The 18657-nt window shown below is 43.1% G+C and overlaps 1 protein-coding gene across 3 annotated transcripts in view; it reads left to right on the forward strand.

Moving 5' to 3' along the window:
* Positions 1-18657, forward strand: part of E2F3 (E2F transcription factor 3) — a 48519-nt gene that overhangs the window by 20338 nt on the left and 9524 nt on the right. For all 3 annotated transcript variants that reach the window (XM_068160854.1, XM_068160853.1, XM_068160855.1), the window contains exons 2-3: positions 15666-15777; positions 17991-18210. In XM_068160854.1, coding sequence (XP_068016955.1) covers positions 15666-15777; positions 17991-18210 — 332 coding nt within the window. The remainder of the gene's footprint in view (positions 1-15665; positions 15778-17990; positions 18211-18657) is intronic.

Raw genomic sequence — 18657 nt, forward strand, 5'->3', positions numbered from 1 at the left:
GACTTGTTGGACACGCTGGGCCAAGTTCTGGGCTCCCTAGTAGGAGAGAGATACAGGCTGACTAGGTCCACTGAAGTGCCCTGAAGATGGTTAAGGCCACAGATCTGCAAGGAGAGGCTGAGAGAGCTATGACTGAGCCTGGAGGAGAGAAGATGTGTGCCTAAGTACTGGATGGGAGAGAGTGAAAGTGGTGGAGCCAGGCTCTTCTCAGTGGTGGCCAGGAAAGTCAATGGGTTCAAATTGAAAAGGAAGAAATTCCATGTAAACATGATGTCTTACTGCAAAGATGATCAGACATTGGAAGTCATCCCTTAGGTTGTGGAGTCCCCTTCACTAGGGATATTAAAACCCAAGTGGTCAAAGCGCTGAGCATCCTGCTCTAGTTTCCCCTACTTTGAGCAGTGGAAGTAAACTAGATGATCTCTAGAGGTCCTTTCCCACCTGATTCTGGTGCTAAAGGGTTTATTGTGGTTTTTTTTTTTAAGTTTTGTTCCTGAGGTGGAAATAGTTATGAGTTGATGCCTTCAAGTTTTGAAAGAATGAATGTTTTGCTCTCTAATTGCCCTGAAGAGTTATGCTCTGTAATTTCGGCTCTGAACAGCTTTGAGGTCAGCAAGTCCTTCTGCCTGCTTTTTGGTGGGAGCAATTGTGTTTGTGGTCTCTCCTGATAGGTGCTTGCTTGTTTCACTTTCCCATAACAAATTCTACAACTGAATAACAATCTTTTCCTATCCTTGGCTCCAAGGCAGGTTAATGCTACTAATGGCATGACAACTAGGTGAACTCTACTTGTCTGTAATGTATAGAATCACAGAATGTTTTGGGTTGGAAGGTGCCTCCAAAGCGCATCTTATCCAACCCCCTATGGTGAGCAGAGACATTCTCTACTAGATTAGGCTGCTCAGAGCCTTGTTGAGCCTTACCTTGATTCTCTCCTGGAGTGAAGCCTGGACTACCTCCCTGGGCAACCTGTTCCAGTATTCCACCACCCTCATGGTAAAGAACTTGTTCCTAACATCCAGTCTGAATCTGCTTTTCTCTAATTGAACCATTGCCCCTCGTCTTATCACTACAGGCCTTTGTAAACAGTCTGTCTCCAGCCTTCTTCACGTACTGGAAGGCTTACTACGTCTTCCAAGAACCTTTTCTTCTCCAGGCTGAACAACTCTAGCTTCTTCAGCCTGCCCTCATAGGAGAGGTGTTCCAGCTGCCTTATTTTTGTGGCCCTCCTCTGGACATGCTGCATCAGACCTGTGGCATTCCTGTGTTGAGGGCTCCAGAGTTGGATGCAGTACTCCAGGTGAGGTCTCACCAGAGCGGAGGGGCAGAATCACTTCTCTCAGTCTGCTGGCCATGTTTCTTTTGATAGTATTAATTTTTCTGGAAAGGTCACTTAAAGGTATTTAGTTATGAAATACATAGTAAAGATGACAAAGTGGAATGGACAGAGAATGTCTGGTGTGGGTCAGTTTTGACAGTCAAGTGCTTGCTTGACTATGACCTGAGGCACTGTGCTTCACTGGAGCTGAAACACACTGGGACATTTTTTTACTTCATAATCTGGGAAAGAACAGCAACCTTAATTTCTTTTCCTCTATAAACTTATTACCTGTGTTTCTTTTGGATGTTGTCTTGTAAATTAGGCTTTTTAGTTGCCCAGCCCATGGCATGACAGAATTTAGCCAGATGTGAAAAAGTCTGTTAGTCTAGCAGCACTCATTCACTTTTTTTAATGCACTGTCATCTTACTGCTTTTATTCCTTCTCTGTCACTGGGAATAAGTAAAACTTGCTATTTAAGCCACATAATTTGTCTTCATTTTGCCAGCACTTCCAGGTTGTTCTGCTCCTTGATGTGGTTGATGGAGTGATAAAATGCTGCTGCGGTAGGATTTGCATCACAGCAAAAGCTCGGTGGATTAATTGTTCTTTGTGACATTGCACAGAATATAAAACAGTAGGAACTCGGCTGTCCTTGCTATGTTTCAGCCACATAAGCTGTCTGCTGCCAAACCAACCAGTGCAATAAGAGTATACGCAGCAGCTGCTTACCTTGATGTGAGGAGGGAGTCATCCACTCCTAGAGTTTAGCAACTTAGGCTAGATGAAAGTCAAGTTCAGTTTATAGTCAAAGAAATGTGCTGTGTAGAAACCTCCTGATGGCAGTACCCACTCCTTATCTAGGATGAAGAAGACTGTCAGCTACAACTGGTGTCTCTAGGTCCCTGCTATCTGTGATTCTTTCCCTTGCTCTCTTCTTACATGCTTTTATCAGTTTCTGTGACTTTCTGCTAATTTGGAGCCTCCTTTCTGACTGCTTCTAGGAATAGTGGCTTTTGGATATGTAAACCACATTTCCTGTTTCTTGGGAATCTTCTTGTTTTTGTTTCTCTGAGGTTTGGTGTGTGGAGCAGCTTGTTTGGTTCACTTCTTCAAAGTTACTGAAAGATTTTATTTTTTTTTTTTTTTTAATGTGGTAGTAGAAATTTCATTTTCAAAACTACCTAACTAACTTTACCTAGTAGTGATAGGACTAGGGGGAAAGGAATGAAGCTGAGCTGGGGAGATTCAGGCTGGACGTGAGGAGGAAGTTCTTCACCGTGAGAGGGGTGAAGCCCTGGAATGGGCTGTCCAGGGAGGTGGCTGAGGCCCCATCCCTGGAGGTGTTTAAGCCCAGGCTGGATGAGGCTCTGGCCAGCCTGATCTAGTGCAAGGTGTCCCTGCCCATGGCAGAGCTTGGAACTAGGTGATCCTTGTGGTCCCTTCCAACCCTGACTGATACTATGATACTAACTTGAGACTGAAATTGATCTCTTCATGGGGAGTCAGCATTATTGTTACTCCTAGGTGCAGAAATAACTAGGTTATATGTTGGTCTGTTTGGATGATGTTGGGGTTTCATTAAACTAAAACCTCCACAGTTATGTACAGAACTGTCTTGTATGATAGTAAATGCTTAAGACCCTACATTATTTCTCATTGTCTGTCTCTGTAAGTGCAAGTCATTGCATCTCATCGGGATCTGGTTGTCTGTTGCAATTTTCCCATCAACTTTCACAATATCTTGTGGAATCTAGATAATGTTTTTTTATCACTCTAAATGACTTCAAAGTACAGTTTTTACTTTTGGGGAATCCAGCTGTATGTTTTTATACTTGTATGGAACTAGATTAAGTGCTTCAAAATGAAAGGTTTTACTACTTCAGGTCTGACTTCTTATAACTAATTACAGTAACTGAGCAGGTAGTTAGATGTTAGAACCATCATGCCTCAGGCAGTGAATTAAAATTATAGAGTCAAGATTGGTGTGAGCTTTTTTTAAAGGAAGGATTTGCCTCCTTTGGGGGCACAGTACCCAATTCTAATACTCACATGCATTTGAGTATTTAAAGCTTACTTCTGTCTTCTAGAGTCTCTGCATTGTTTGTGTATGGATCCTCTTTGTTCCTATTTTTTGAAAGAATGTACATGTTAGCTGGTTCCCATGAATCACTGGCTGGTAAGTGAAATGATGCAGCCTCTTGGCACTGCACTGGTGTAGCTCGGTATTTTGTGTGGAGCGCAGAAGGTTTGAGATGCCAGGGTGGGAAATCTTGAACTACAAACCTGTGCAGACAAGAAAATTTACACTTCAGAAACTTCACTGATGTAATTCCGTAGATGCTGTCCTTTCTTGTAGATGTCCTGTATCCAAGGAAAACAAAGCTTGAGATGCTGTGGCTTAGTCTGGCAAAATTTAGTAAGCAAACTTTGTGATGCAAGCCCAATCTTGCATCATTACAGTGCACCTACACTGAAATAGCACCGATGTGGTGTTTCAAGTGCTCCTCCTTTTCCTTTTTTACTTTGTATGTATCAAATCTCATTAATTACAACTTCCAATGAGTTTTATGACTATATTCTATGAGTTCTGTAAGTAAGGAGTAACTCTCTCCTTCTCATTCCAATGTCAATATACATGCCCAGTATACTATTACTTCAGTTTCTAACCTGTGCATCTGATACTTCATGGCTTTTGCTGGAATTCCCTCCAAGGAAGTTCATCCTATCCTATTTTCCCACTTCCTTAATGTCCTTCCTCCCTGCTCCCAGGACTTGTTTGTTTAGAAGACAACTTGGCAGACAAGGGGCAGTGAAAGTTTTTCTTTTTGTAGTAGCTGTGCTGATTTGTACACACAGGCTGGAAGCCACTCGGTGGAACTAATCCGATCACAATCGTATTTTGAAGTTCAGGACTCTTAAAAGAATACTTTTTTAAAGGTAGTCCTTAAATACAAAAGACAAAATAATCTGTGGGACGTATTTTGAGACTTCTTTGAGGTGGTTTTGGTGTGAGCCTAACCTTAGAGTGACATGGAAGATTGATTTCCCTGCTCCAGTTCAATTTTAGTCTCATTAGTCAGGAGGCTGAAAGTCTTCTGAAGGGCTGAAACACTGCAAACAGCTCTGCAGCTACCTGAAGAAATGATGCCCTATCACACACTGTGAATTTAGACTATCACTTTCTTATTTGGCTTATTTTGATCTTGCTGGGCAATGTTAAGAGTGGACTGATGTAGTTGTGTATAGATGCAGTGCAAAGAAATTACACCAAGAAGTCTCTTATGTGGTCCATCTGTTGTTAGATCTCGCCCCTTCACCCTGCTGCCTGCTTACCATCAGTTTGAAAGTTTGGTGTCAGGCCTGTTTTATGATAATCTTGTTTTGTTTGAAGGATGTCTGTGGCAAGAAATTACTGATGTGAATTGGAACTGAAACCCCTCAAGCTTTGCAGTCTTGCTGAAGTGGTGTATTTGGTAACGGTGGTAGTTGAATGACCAGTAGCTTTAACATCAGTTCATAGGACGAGGCTGGCCTGCTGGCAGCAGGAGTAGCTTTGTCCCTGTCCATGCATCTCAGGAAATGAGAGCTAAATTGTCCGCTCCAGAAACCTGCCCTCAGGGTTGTAACACACACGTGCACACACACACCTCAGATGCCTGTTGATATCTGTATTTCTGCTTGTGAATCTTGGCTGTTTGTTTCAGTGTATTTCTGGAATTTTTACAGGTGGATGTTGGTCTCTTCTCCCAGGCAGCCAGTACCAGAACAAGAGGACACAGTCTCAGGCTGTGCCAGGGGAGGTTTAGGTTGGATGTTAGGAAGAAGTTCTATACAGAGAGAGTGATTGCCCATTGGAACGGGCTGCCTGGGGAGGTGGTGGATTCACCATTGTTGGAGGTGTTCAGGAGGAGACTTGATGGGGTGCTTGGTGCCATGGGTTAGTTGTTTAGGTGGGTTGGATTAGTGGATAGGTTGGACACGATGATCTTGAAGGTCTCTTCCAACCTGGTTTATTATTCTATTCTGTTATCTGCAGAGCTTCCACCTTAACCAGCGAGGTGCAGCTCAGCCTCCAGCAGTTGTCATGGAGGAGCAGCTGCTGCATGGAGCTGTTTTCAGGGCTGCTAGGAGACACGTGCTCCTCACCTTGGGCAGTTAAACAGTTGAGATGCAAGTTAGGCGCAGTTTCCTGAAAACAACTTTCCATATTTCAGTGTTGTGAAGTGGTAACTTGAGCCTTCAAGGTTAGCACAATGCAAAGGCATCGCTTCCAGTAAGAAGTAATTGTTTCATATTTGGTGGAAATGATTGCAATAGAAACATCTCAGATGATTCATTTCCTATACAGTGTAGCTGTAATTCTGCTGGTTCAAGGCTTGAAACATAGCTTGTGCTTTGGTTAATTTCTTGCACAAGTGCCTGTAATGTCCTCTCTCTTCCCTCACAAAGAAACTACAAAGTACTGTATCGGTGTAGGAGAAGAAAATAAGTTGCATGTTTTAGCTGTGGCTACTTAGTGAGCACAAACCTGGCAGAGTGCAGGCTGATCCCATGGTATCTGGGTAGACTGATGAGCAGAAAATGGAATAACATCATATGGGTTGTTTGCTTACCTCAGTGTCTGAGTTATGTTAGCAGTGGTGAACGTGAGCTATTCTGACCTTCTGGCAGCACAGGTCCCCCCATGATACTAGGATAAAAATCAAAGGGAATTAATACCTTGACATGATAATCCATCTTCAGTAAAACTGACCTGCTGTAAAGCTAGGAAGAAACCACCATGTTTCATTGCTATGCTTTGCTGCATTCTTGGTTTGGTTCAGGTAATTTATATTTCATTCAAAAGCAGTTGAAAATGTTCTGTTCAGACAGACTGAGATGAGAGAAGTGTGAACTGCCACGCTGGGGTGAGGTGCAGGGCATTGATGATGAGCAGTGCTGCTAACACGAGAGCAAGCTAACCACGCTCTGTCTGTTGAATGTGCCTGAAAGCTAATGTATTCCTTTCAATGGCTTTGTGTCATGTTCTGCAGTAATAACTGGGGGACAGTCATGACACTTGCTCTGCTGCTTTCTGCATATTCATCCTGAGAAGGGTAAGCCACTACTGGCTGCTTCTGGCTTGGGTCCTGCTTTCAAAGAACAATTTGCCCTGAAACGTGGCCACTCACATATGAACTCTTTTGAGTGAAGTATAAGCATTAGACTTTGATATTTAACTGCTTACAGTTTGTGGCTTTCTTGACACTCCTGAAACTTCTGAAGGAATTGTGAAAATGGAAAGTTGATGGAAATGGGATAGTTTAATTAGGCTTTGGAAGAAACTTCACCAGAGTGCTATTATCAGCCTTCAGCTCTCAGGGTCTCAAATGCCTAATGAAGAGGGGCTGCAGATGATCAGAAGACAGTTTAATGTCATAATTATGAACTGCCTTTTATTGAATTGCTGACCTGATGAATGAATAACTTCAGTAGAGAAGCTGGAGAAGAATTTCCTTCACTTTAATAAACTGATACCAAATAAGATGAAAAATAAGATGATAGTTTAGGAAACACAAATTGATGTAGTGGAAAGAACTATTTTGTTTTGTCATCCTTTTAATACAGTTGCTGTTTTCTGAGAGGAAAATGTGGGGCTTTTGTGTGAGAGCAGGTTGACCAGGATCATTTCTGTGAGCTGTGTTTTCATTTGCTTTAAAATGCATCTTTAAATGTTATGTTAAATAGCAGCTGCTTGTCACTCAACTGATAATTCTGACTACTAAGTAGTAGTATTTCAGACTCCTCTTCTGCCTTGTGTTGGTTTTACAATGTCTTCACTTTTCAAGGCACTATTTTTGTGTGTCTCTTCATATGCTTCTGCCTCAGCCTAATGAATAGGTTATGTGCAAAACTCAATTTTGAGGTCAAGGTTTCAAAGTGCCATTCCCAGTCTTGTTCCTCTGTGTAGGGTTGTATGGGCATGCATAATTTTGACAGAAGTAATATTTGGGGGAAGAATTTCGAGGTCTTTTAGAACCCCCTTTCAAGGACATACTTAATTTTTTGTCTTTTACAGGCAAGAAGTTTAATCCCCAGCTTTCTTCATCTCCCTACTCTTTTCTCAAACTTTATTTTAATGGTTTTATACTGTCAGAATTAACTATGGAACAAAGAATAGTGTGGTACAAATTATTGGTGTCTGTGTGTAGAGCACTGGGATGTTAATATTATTTCATGGGAAACTGAAATCCCTCTCCCTTCCAGGAGTTTGAACTGCACTTTTATCTTCTCATTGCTCAACAGAAATAGGTATGAAGTGATGAGTTGTCATTAGGAGTCTGAAGGCAGGAGGCCTGATAGTCCTCTTGCATCTTTTTGCTGACCTCATGTGTTTCTTTGCTTTGAGCTGACTTGCAGAGCTCAGCCCCTTCCTCGATGAGAGGTCCTCTGCTTTCCTCTCTGCACCTCTCCCCACTTTTTTTCTCCTTGTGTAGGCTGTAGTGTTTGCCATGCCCTCAGGTGGGTGCAGCCCTCTGACAGGCACTCAGGGCTCTCCACATACCAGAGTCTGTTCACTTGAGCATGTTCAAAATGCACAGCCTGTATTACCTTGTTCAGTGGAGACACTTTCTTAGTATTAATATTTTTGTGCATTCACCTCAAGGTGTCTTTTTTTCCTCTTCTCTGGTATGCCTTCCTCATCAAGCTCTAGCTTCATTTATCATTTTATGTAAACTGTTTAGTTTCTTTGCAAGTCTTGGCCTCTGGACTTGCAGCTGGAACAGCTTTCTAGAGTTCGTGCTTTAGAACCTCAGCTTTTTAATGGTATATTTGACTGCTTAGCTCTGAAAAAGTGGAAGAAAGCCTGTGGAGAAGAGCACAGGAATTGGTAGAGTCTGTGCTATGGCTTCCTCACTGTGGTCAAAATTTATCTGTGCTGCCTGAATAGGCTTTCATCACCTCCCCAGTGATATCAGCACTGTGGTGAAATACAGAAAAGCTGCTATTTTATCTGTCCCCAGCAATTCCAATATCTTCTAGTCACTATGCCAGGCTTAATCATCTGCCCTTGCTTAACTTACTCCTTGCTCTGAGACACTGTCAGCTATCACTTAATACACACAGTTTATTCTTTGCTATGCTTGGTCATTTCCAGTCTTCCTATTCTTCCTGCCCAGTCAACCCTAAACTGGAGTTTTTCAGCTCCTCATTCCCTTCCCCCCTGCTTTTTTTGTTTTGTTTTTAAGATGTTACTTTATCTTCTGTCCCCATCTACGCAAGCTTGTCCCAGGTTATTTTCACTCTCGTTCTGAGTTCAGCTTTTGTCCCTTTGTATTCAAATCAGGCAGCTGCTGCTGCTCTAATATATCCTGAATGTTTACTAGGAGAGCAGGGGACTTAGATGGGACATCCAAGGACATGGAATGTGCATAGCCTGGGCCAGCCCAGGAACTGTAGTGCTTGCAGTTTGAAATGGAATTTGGCTCTTAATGTTTATAAGGCACTGACTGTGGGTTTTGAAGTGTTATTAAATTTGAGATTTTGAGGGAATAGAATCTGGCCAACTCAGATCATCCTTTTGACAAATCTTACGTGTCTGCTAAAGCCTAGTGGGTGCAGGACTATTTCAGACAGGGTGTTCAGAAAGTAGCACAGGTAACACAACTCTTCATATGTTTATCTCCTGCAAACAGTGCAACTGTCTTATGTCCAGTAATAAAGCTGAGACAGTTACCTAGCAGGAAAAACTTCACTGTGCATAGTTTGGCAAAGTTATGCTCCGTGGTTTAATCATTGGAAAGAATGAGAGGATGTTTTACTGCTGCTTCCCTCAAACTTAGAAATATAAACCTTGCAGAAAATGAGGCTGTGGTTTGATGTGGTGCAGTCTACAAAAATTGATGTGGGCTGTCCCCCACCATGGCACTTCCCTCTCTGCTATCTTGACTGTGCTGGCTGTTACCTAACACTTAGTATTTTGCTATCTGCTTACATGTGGCAATGCCAGCGACGAGCAGTGTGAGCAATCTGGCAGTGCAGGCCTACCGCCATGTCAGGCTCTAGGCCTGCACTGCCAGATTGCTCACACTGCTCGTCGCTGGCATTGCCACACTTACAAGGCAACACTCTGACTTTTTCTTTTTGTGTGTCTTTTTTCTTTCTCCCAAGAAGCTGAAGCTATTCACTGTGTGACACCAAAGTGAAGCCACTCTGATGCCAAGCCGATGCCCCAAAGGAATTGGCGTGTCCCACTCTGCTCTTGTTCAGCAGCTCTAAGTGCAGATGTATCACTCTTATATCACCCAGCTGAAAACTCACTCCTGTTTAGGCGGAGGACTAGGTTTCTACTGGATGTGACCCCTTGTGGCAGCTCCCTGCAGGGGCCTGTGATGACCCGTCAGTCAAGCGCTGCCCACACCAGGGGTAGCAGGGGGAGTGCAGGGATAGGGGATACAGTAGAAATGGTGCTGGTGGTAGCAACCTGCTAAGACTCAGGTAGTTGTGAAGTCAAACCAGCCCATTTAGGTCTCTGATTTCCTATTTGTACCTTTTCCACCCCTTTGTTTAATGAATGAAAAACATATTTGCTCTTTCTCCAGTCTTCTAGGCATGCCTGCCTCCAGCCTCTTCTTAAAAGTTAATCCATGAGACTCTGTTGTACAGCAAATAGCATCAGGTCCTGCTTCCTTGAAGATGCTTAGCTTATCCTATGAGTTCTTAAACTATTTTCCTATAGAGACAAGTGTTCTTGTGTAGACATTCTTGTGGGTTTGCCTCTGATATTAATTGTGGTAGCTATCTGTTTCTGGTTTTTAGAAGAAGAGATTGAACCTAAATGGGGAGTTGAGGTGACACCTGTTTTTATTGGTCTGCTGAATAGTGGATCCATAGTTGTGTCTTTATCAGGAATTGCTCCATAGTATTATAAAGGAAAACTGAGTCAAAACGGTTGATGCCACCTCATTGGAGGTGTTCAGGAGGAGACTTGATGGGGTACTTGGTGCCATGGGTTAGCTGTTTGGGTGGGTTGGATTGGTTGATGGGTTGGACACGATGATCTTGAAGGTCTCTTCCAACCTGGTTTGGTTTATTCTAAAAATAAAGAAATGTGAGAACCCAGAGCGAGCTCCCACAGAAGGATGTGGTTGTGCAGGTCACAGGCTGCAGGGAATGCCACAGCCTCTCACTGCTTGCAAGGGGCAGCTATGAACATGCAGTGTGAGCAGGTAGATGATATTTAGTATCAGGTGTTCAAGAGGGGATTGGACGTGGCACTTGGTGCCATGGTTTAGTAGTCATGAGGTCTTGGGTGACAGGTTGGATTTGATGATTGAGGTCTTTTCCAACCTCATTGATTCTATGATTCTGTGATCTGCTCAGCTGAGTGGCACAGCTGCAAGATGAGGTTGAAAGGCTGCAGGATGAAGTAGAAAGGCTTAGGAGCATTAGGGAGGTTGAAATGGAGATAGACTGGTGGAGCCAGGTTCCGCTCTCCCTGCAGCAGAAATGGGAGCACCTGCCAGATAGCACCCAGGATCAAGAGGCCCCTGTATCCTGGCCCTGTCAGGTGGAAGACAGAAGGCTAAATGAAAGGGGTGAGTGGAGGCAAGCTCATGGCTAAGGCAGAAGGCAAATGCCCTCCTTGCTGGCCTTGTCTCCCCAGGTGCCACTGAGAAATCAATGTGAGGCCTTGCTGGAAGGTGGCCAGTCTAATGGGCATGTGGATGATAGACAACCTATACCGCAGTCTTGCCATGGTCAGATTGGCCTTCTAGCCACATGACAACCTCTTCCAGAAGGAAGAAGAGGAGAGTTGTAGTTGTTGGAGACTTGCTCCTAAAGGGAATGGGGGGCCCAATGTGCCAGGTTGACTCTCACTGTAGGGAAGTCTGTAGTCATCTTGGAGGTGGAATCAGGGGCATCACTAGGAAACTCACCAACCTGCTGTGGTTGTCAGACTATTGCTTACTAGTGATCTTCCAGATGGATGGGGAGGAAGCTGGGGTGTGTTAGAAGGTGTGGTTAGTAGATGGAGAGGTACCTCTCCATCTTTACTCTGCCCTGGTGAGGCTGTGTCTGGAATATTGTGTCCAATTCTGAGCCACTCAGTTCAAGGAGGATAGGGAGCTGCTTGAAAGAGCCCAGCCAGAGCAACAAAGATGATTAAGGGAATGGAACATCTCCCTTCTGAGGAAAGACTGATGGAGATGAGCCTCTTTAACTTGGAGGAGACTGAGGGGTGACTTCATTAATGTTTAAGTAAAAAATGTCAGGAGGATGGAGCCAGGCACTTTTCAGTGATGTCCAACGATAGAACAAGGGGCAGTGGGTTGCAAGCTGGAGCATAGGAGGTTCCATGTAAACATGAGGAAAAACTTTCACTGTGAGGATGACAGAACGCTGGAACAGGCTGCACAGAGAGATTGTAGTCTCCTTCTTGGGAGACATGCAAAACCTGCTTCAGTGTCTTCCTGTGTGACCTATTCTAGGTGATCCTGCTCTGGCAGAGGGGCTGGAGTAGATGATCCTTCAAGTTCCCTTCCAGCTACTAACATTCTGTGATTCTGTGGAAATGATAGAAATCTGTATGAACAGTGCAAATAATGTAGTGCTGCAGCAGAAATAAATTATGCAAATTAAGATTTTTTTTTGGGGGGGGCTTTTTAATAGAGTCAGTGCTGAACACAGATCTTGAGATTTCTGAAAGGAGGTCAAATATCAAAAAGCAGTGAATAATTTGGGAGTTGAGAAAGAGTCACCCAGGATTTCTAGTGCAAAGAAAAGGACACTAGAAAAATCTTTGGTCTGTTTGTCAGGGAAGAAGAAATTAAGCAAATCTAGCACTTCAGTCCTGCATCTTATCTGTTATGAACTTTGTAAAACAGGAAGAGGGAAAGAGCTCTTGTTGAGTGACGTGCAACATCTGGCCAGAAATTAAACACTTCCCAGGGTTTGCTAAAACTGCCTCTCAGTAACATCACCAAGCCCTTTGAAACTCTTTGGTTTGCCTTTTTAAACTTTTCTAAAATATTTATGCTCTCTTTCTGCAGTATTTGGTATTCTTTGTGCCTTACAAGGTAACTTTCTTGTAGCACTCTGTGACACTGCAACACAAGCCCTATGAGGAGAGGCTGAGCGAGCTGGGCTTGCTTAGCCTGGAGAAGAGGAGGCTCAGGGGTGACCTTATTGTTCTCTCTACAACTACCTGAAGGAAGGCTGTAGACAGGCAGAGGTTGGTCTTTTCTCCCAGGCAGGCAGAACCAGAACAAGAGGACACAGTCTCAAGCTGTGCCAGGGGAGGTTTAGGCTGGATGTTAGGAAGAAGTTCTACACAGAGGGAGTGATTGCCCATTGGAATGGGCTGCCTGGGGAGGTGGTGGAGTCACCATCATTGGAGGTGTTTAGGAGGAGACTTGATGGGGTGCTTGGTGCCATGGTTTAGTTGTTTAGGTGGGTTGGAGTGGTTGATGGGTTGGACACGATCTTGAAGGTCTCTTCCAACCTGGTTTATTCTATTCTATTTGGTTTATTCTATTCTATTTGGTGTTTTTCCAGAAGCTGGTCAACAGTCCTGCACTGGCTGTAGGTGTGGTAGGTTGGTGAGGCTGACAGGACAGTGTGTGTAACGCTCCCCAGCTCACGTGGATGGGCTTGTGCTGCTGTGCATAGCCAAGGGATAGATGCTGCTTTATGTTCTCTCACTACCAAACGTGATTATTTGAAGTTCACAGGAGAAAGCTGTGCTTAACCACAAAAGTAGGGGTAAAATGCTGTTGTTGGTGTCTTGCAAACAAGTTGAGACAAAAAGATTTGATGTGTAGTCTAAACCTAAGTATCTCTACTGATGGAGAACACTGCTGCAAATCCCTGAATTTTAAGTCTTTAGCATTTCCCCTCCTTCTCACACCTGGTTTTGAGATTCTTTTATCTTTAATTGTATCCCTTTGGCCTAGTCTTCCCACGCCCTGAATTGTTCCCTTTCCACCCCTCCTTCCTTTTCTCTGTTAGTTCTCAGGGTGGAAAAACACTTTAAAAAAAAAAAAAAGTGTGAAATGTATTTCTCCCTGTGGAATAGCTGTAATCCTAATTTAATCCAATTGTTTTGGCTAAACATATTAGCTGGATACTTTTGTTAACAGCTGACCTTTATAAAAAATCTGTGTCCTTGGATTACAGAGCTGATGTCTGGAGGAGAGGAGCAGAGGGGTTTGGAACACAAGCCCTATGAGGACAGACTGAGCGAGCTGGGGTTGCTTAGCCTGGAGAGGAGGAGACTCAGGGGTGACCTTATTGCTCTCTACAACTACCTGAAGGGAGGTTGTAGACAGGCGGATGTTGGTCTCTTCTCCCAGGCAGCCAGCACCTGAACAAGAGGACACAGTCTCAGGCTGCACCAGGGGAGGTTTAGGTTGGATGTTAGGAAAAAGTTCTATACAGAGGGAGTGATAGGCCATTGGAATGGCCTGCCTGGGGAGGTGGTGGAGTCACCATCATTGGAGGTGTTCAGGAGGAGACTTGATGGGGTGCTTGGTGCCATGGGTTAGTTGTTTAGGTGGGTTGGATTGGTTGATGGGTTGGACACGATCTTGAAGGTCTCTTCCAACCTGGTTTATTATTATTATAGAAGCTTCCAGGAGCCCAGTGCCCTGCATTGGTTAGAAGGATGCAGCTAGTTCAGTTGTGCTCTGCCACTGAGGAATTAGCACTTTGCTTATTTACACTGCATGTGGAGAAGAGTGGCTTGAACATTCTGCACATGCTGTTACGCCATGGGCTTCTACATGTTTCATGTGCTTTAACTCGTCTTTTAATAAGTTTGAGGTTTGCAGAGTCCAGTACAAAGATGTTATTTAGCTGTCCATAAATAAATGTACATAAATTAATTTATTTAAAGCTTTCTGTTGATCACAGGACCCAAAGTAAAATGTGTGAATTAAATCCACACTACAGAAGTACATGCCTACCACTTTGTAGCAGAATGTATTGTTTTATCGTGGCTCACTGAGGAGTAGAATTGGATCCAACTCTTTGGGGCAAGTCTAAAGAACAAGCAAATTAAGTACTCTGAATTATTCTGCCTAATTGAATAAACATTATTTAGCTGAACTTCATTAGACATAAAACTGCTTTTCCTTCTTACCTGTGTCTTCCCAGGTAATGTTTTTCCTGTTGTTAGGATAGGTTTAATTTCAGTAACTTGTGTAACATGGCAAGGGTCTAGAATTATTTCCAAAGGTAGTAGACTGTGCTTCTGTATAGGAACAAAATTCATACTGGTGATGGTTTTAATTGAAGTTTGTCTGTGTGTTGCAGTTTCATTATTTTTTATTACTCAAGGTGTACACAGCTTTCCTTTGAAGTGAATGCAGCATTTAGCTGATTTTCAGGCGTCATCTTCCTAATACTACTTTTGTTCCACCATGCTTTTATGTAGGCAGCCCTAATGCAAGTGTGCTATTTAATGTGAAGTAAATGTAGCAGTTGTGCTTTAATGAGGGCAGAAATGGTTGAGAAGAAGGTAACAGTTGTCCAAAGTTGCTTTTGATGTCATGTCTTGTATTACACTGGTGAAAAGTTTATAAGTAGTGGAAGTTAGTGGTCCTCTTCAAGTTGTCCTTTCAAATGGTGAAGGAAGAACATAACTTAGAATCACAGAATTGTGGAATGGTAGGGGTTGGAAGGAACTTTGGAGACTTGAGTCCAATCCCCTCCCAAAGCAGGATCACTTAGGGCAGGCCAGACAGGAACATGTCCAGGTGGGTTTTGAATGTCTAGAAAAGGAGACTCCGTGAACTGTCTGAGCAGCCTGTTCCAGTGCTTTGTCACCCTTACGGTAAAGTTGTTTTTCCTCATATCAAGGTGGAACTTCCTGTGTTCCTGTTTGTGGAGGTTAACTTGCACTAATACTACCTGTGCCTTACATGGATATGAGGAGCTTTTCAAAAGAAATGTAGCTTTTCTGGGTGCATGTGTGTGTGATTGTGAGGTTCTCTTTGCTTTTGCTAACTGAAATGCTCTCAACGGGCCTGAGGGTAGAAATCTTTAGTATATAATTAAGAAGGTCCAGATTTGAGTTGAAGTTTCATTCAACTTTTCAAACTAAAAAGAAGATGGCTGAACTTTCAAACACAATATCCATCATTCTAGCCTTTAAGAGTGGCATATTTAACTTCACTTTAGGATTCCAGGAAATATTCATATCCCCTTGTGGTGAATACAGGGTATGAACCTATGATACCTTGCTGTGAAAAACGCACTGCTGTCTGCCTTTTCTATAGCCTCAATGTTGTTTGAAGTGAAGTGCACTTCTTAACAGTCCATTAATTAAACATAATTGTGTTGGTTGTTTTTTTTTGACAGGCAAAACGAAGGCTGGAGCTAGGAGAAAGCGGCCACCAGTATCTTGCTGAAGGACTGAAGACTCCAAAGGGGAAAGGAAGAGCTGCAACAAGAAGTCCAGATAGCCCAAAAAGTAGGGATTCTTTTAACACACTGTATGGCACAGAGTTGTTTTTATTTTATTTGCTTGCCATCAGAACAAAGCAATACAACAGGCTGCATTACGTAGCAAAAGGAGTGTGTTTATTCATGTCCTCACCTGGGTGTGCATGCAACATACTGAACCGCACAGCCAGGCAGTGGACAACAATCTTGCAGGGTGCATGGGTTGGTGCAGAGCTGCTGAGAAGCTGCAGAGACTGATGGCTGCTAGGTTTGTCCCTCTGTGTACTGGGCAGCCTGTGGCCTCTCATCCAGGATGTGAAGTTGAGGATACTTAGGAGAGATATGTTGAGGAATGAAGGTACCATGATTGGATCAGATGCACAGTTGTTAGGCAAGGTTAATCAGTCCAGCCTCCTCCTTCCTAATTGATGAGCTGAGCTTCTTCCCCCAGGCAGGAATTTGCAAGGAGCAGTAGCAGTGCCTCAGGAGTGTTGCACACTAAAAGCTTTTGTGAGGCCTGAGCTGCCTTCTCTTCCTGCAATTATTAGTAGATTGTAACTAGCAATCTCCTAGATTATTACTGCCACTGCTTAGTTGCTGCAGGTATTAACTTTTGTATGCCTGTGCAGCCTCGGGCAGTTGGTTTCTTGCAATAGGAACTGGGGGATGTGAAGTTATGATCTTGTTTGGGGGATTTGTGCAGCAGAATTAGGCTTGCAGACAGAGAAAGGGGAGGACTAGGGCAGCAGTGCTAGTGGTGGGAGAAGAAGAGATGCGAAGGAGTACTTGCTTGCCCCTCCACACTTGTCTGTTGAGGCAAGTAGGAAAGATGAAATTAGCTGAAGATGCAAAGCTAAAGTGGACAAGTTAAACAACCACAGTTGTTTTAATTAAACTGAACTTCACTAAACTATGTGAAGTTCATTTGAAATTGAAGCGTGTTGTCACAGAAGTTTGATACTATTCAGAGCATAGGATGCTGCTGCAGTGTTGATAAGACTGGACAGAGAACTTGGTGCATGACCAGGAACACATGCCATTTTAGGTGGAGGTCGAATCTCCTCTTACCCTTACCACTCTGATCTTCTCATTCTTTTCCACCCCCACCCCCACCCCCCCCCCCCCCAAATAAACTAGCCTGCTCCAAATTCACAAGGCCATCCAAGTGATAGGACTATTCCTCCATTTCCCAGTGCAGACAAGCCCTGAATCTACCAAAGAAGGAAATACAGCTAGCTGGTTTGCTTTGCAAACAGGCAATGACTTGGCTTTTATTGAAAAGCTATCAGGTTCTTCCAAATATTTCTGGGTGGTCTAAAGGTTTGCTTTCAGGCAGGATTTCAGCTTTGGCTGACTTTTGCGATTTAATGTGGTATCTGAACCTTGAAAGCATGAAATAGCCACCTTGATCAGCCTAAGATCCATCCTGCATAGTACTTGAAGCAAAGAAAAGGTTTGAGATGTATCAGCCCAGCAGACTTCTCATAATGGCTGGCTCATTTCCCATGACAAAAGCCTTGAACATGTGGAATTAGAAATTGTTTGGATCTGAGTGTTTAAACAGTTAAAACCACATCTGTTAAGTATATAGATGCTGCATCTGTGTTCTACAGACAGGCAAGTAGTCTAGTAAGATCCAAGCCATTTTCTGACTTGTAATTTAGATGAGAATACTCTTGCCCAGTTTGAGCATTGTTTGGTTAGGGAGGAAAAATGATTACAAATTCACTTGAGTTTTCTGTAAGCCATGGAGTCTGGCACTGCTGGAGCCTGTCATTGTGTTCACCCACTGAAGTACACCTAAGTCCTGCTTAATTGCATGTGAAACACTTATCTTACAAGAGGGGAAAATCAAACCCTGATGAAAGCTGGCTATCAGCCTGATGAAGGAGAGTCATAGGGGAATTTTTGGCTTTGCTGCCAGGATAAATAGATACTAAAAATACTATTAAGAATTCACACTGAAACCTTAAGTAGACTACTGCTGTATGTATCCATCTGACTGATGAAAATGCTTTTCAAAAGGATGTATTTACTCATGTACCTGTGACTTGGGAAGGTACAGTTTGAAATACAGATAAACACTCAGTGGTTCATTGTCTTAGTGCAGAGTTTTGGGGCATTTCTGTAGTAAAAATGAAAGAAATAACATGTATCTTGGATGCTGCTTTTAGAACTGAATTGAGGAAAACTTTCCTTTGTTTTTTCCTTTGTTTTTCTTTCTCTTCTTTTCCTTCCAAGCTCCAAAATCTCCTTCAGAAAAGACTCGCTATGATACATCACTTGGCCTCCTTACGAAGAAGTTCATTCAGCTGCTGAGCCAGTCTCCTGATGGGGTCTTAGATCTGAACAGAGCAGCAGAGGTCCTCAAGGTGCAAAAAAGGAGGATTTACGATATCACCAATGTACTGGAAGGCATCCATCTCATTAAGAAAAAATCCAAAAACAACATTCAGTGGATGTGAGTATTTACTATCCTTTTCCATCCCTGCTGGCCAGTTTCAGTGCAGTGAAAAAAACAGCAGTGTTTTTCTTCTCCTGCCTTGCATTCTAACACTTTGCTCCAAGCATTCATCAGAAATGCCTTCTGTCAGGATAAAGCTTGCTTTTTTTTTTTCTCTCCTTAAGATGGGTTTTCAGTGTGTAAATAGCAGGGAAATCAGAAAACAGCATTTTGTCTGAATGCTGGATTAAACCATTCGCTTCTGCAAGCAGAGAAGCTTTTTAGGTACACAACTCTACCTACTGCATTCCTTGGTCTCTTTCAAGGTGTGGTTACAAGAGAAGGCAGCTAGAAGCAAGATTTTTTAGTACTGCTTAGAAATATTCAACTTTTCCTTCTCAAGGGCAGTTTCAAATTGTGTAGTCATGATAAAAAGCTGCTTGTCTGGAAACCGTGATGTATTTT

The sequence above is a fragment of the Melanerpes formicivorus genome, unplaced genomic scaffold (assembly GCF_026170545.1).
Source record: "Melanerpes formicivorus ecotype bairdi unplaced genomic scaffold, bMelFor1.0.p_v2 SCAF_53, whole genome shotgun sequence".
NCBI lineage: Eukaryota > Metazoa > Chordata > Aves > Piciformes > Picidae > Melanerpes > Melanerpes formicivorus.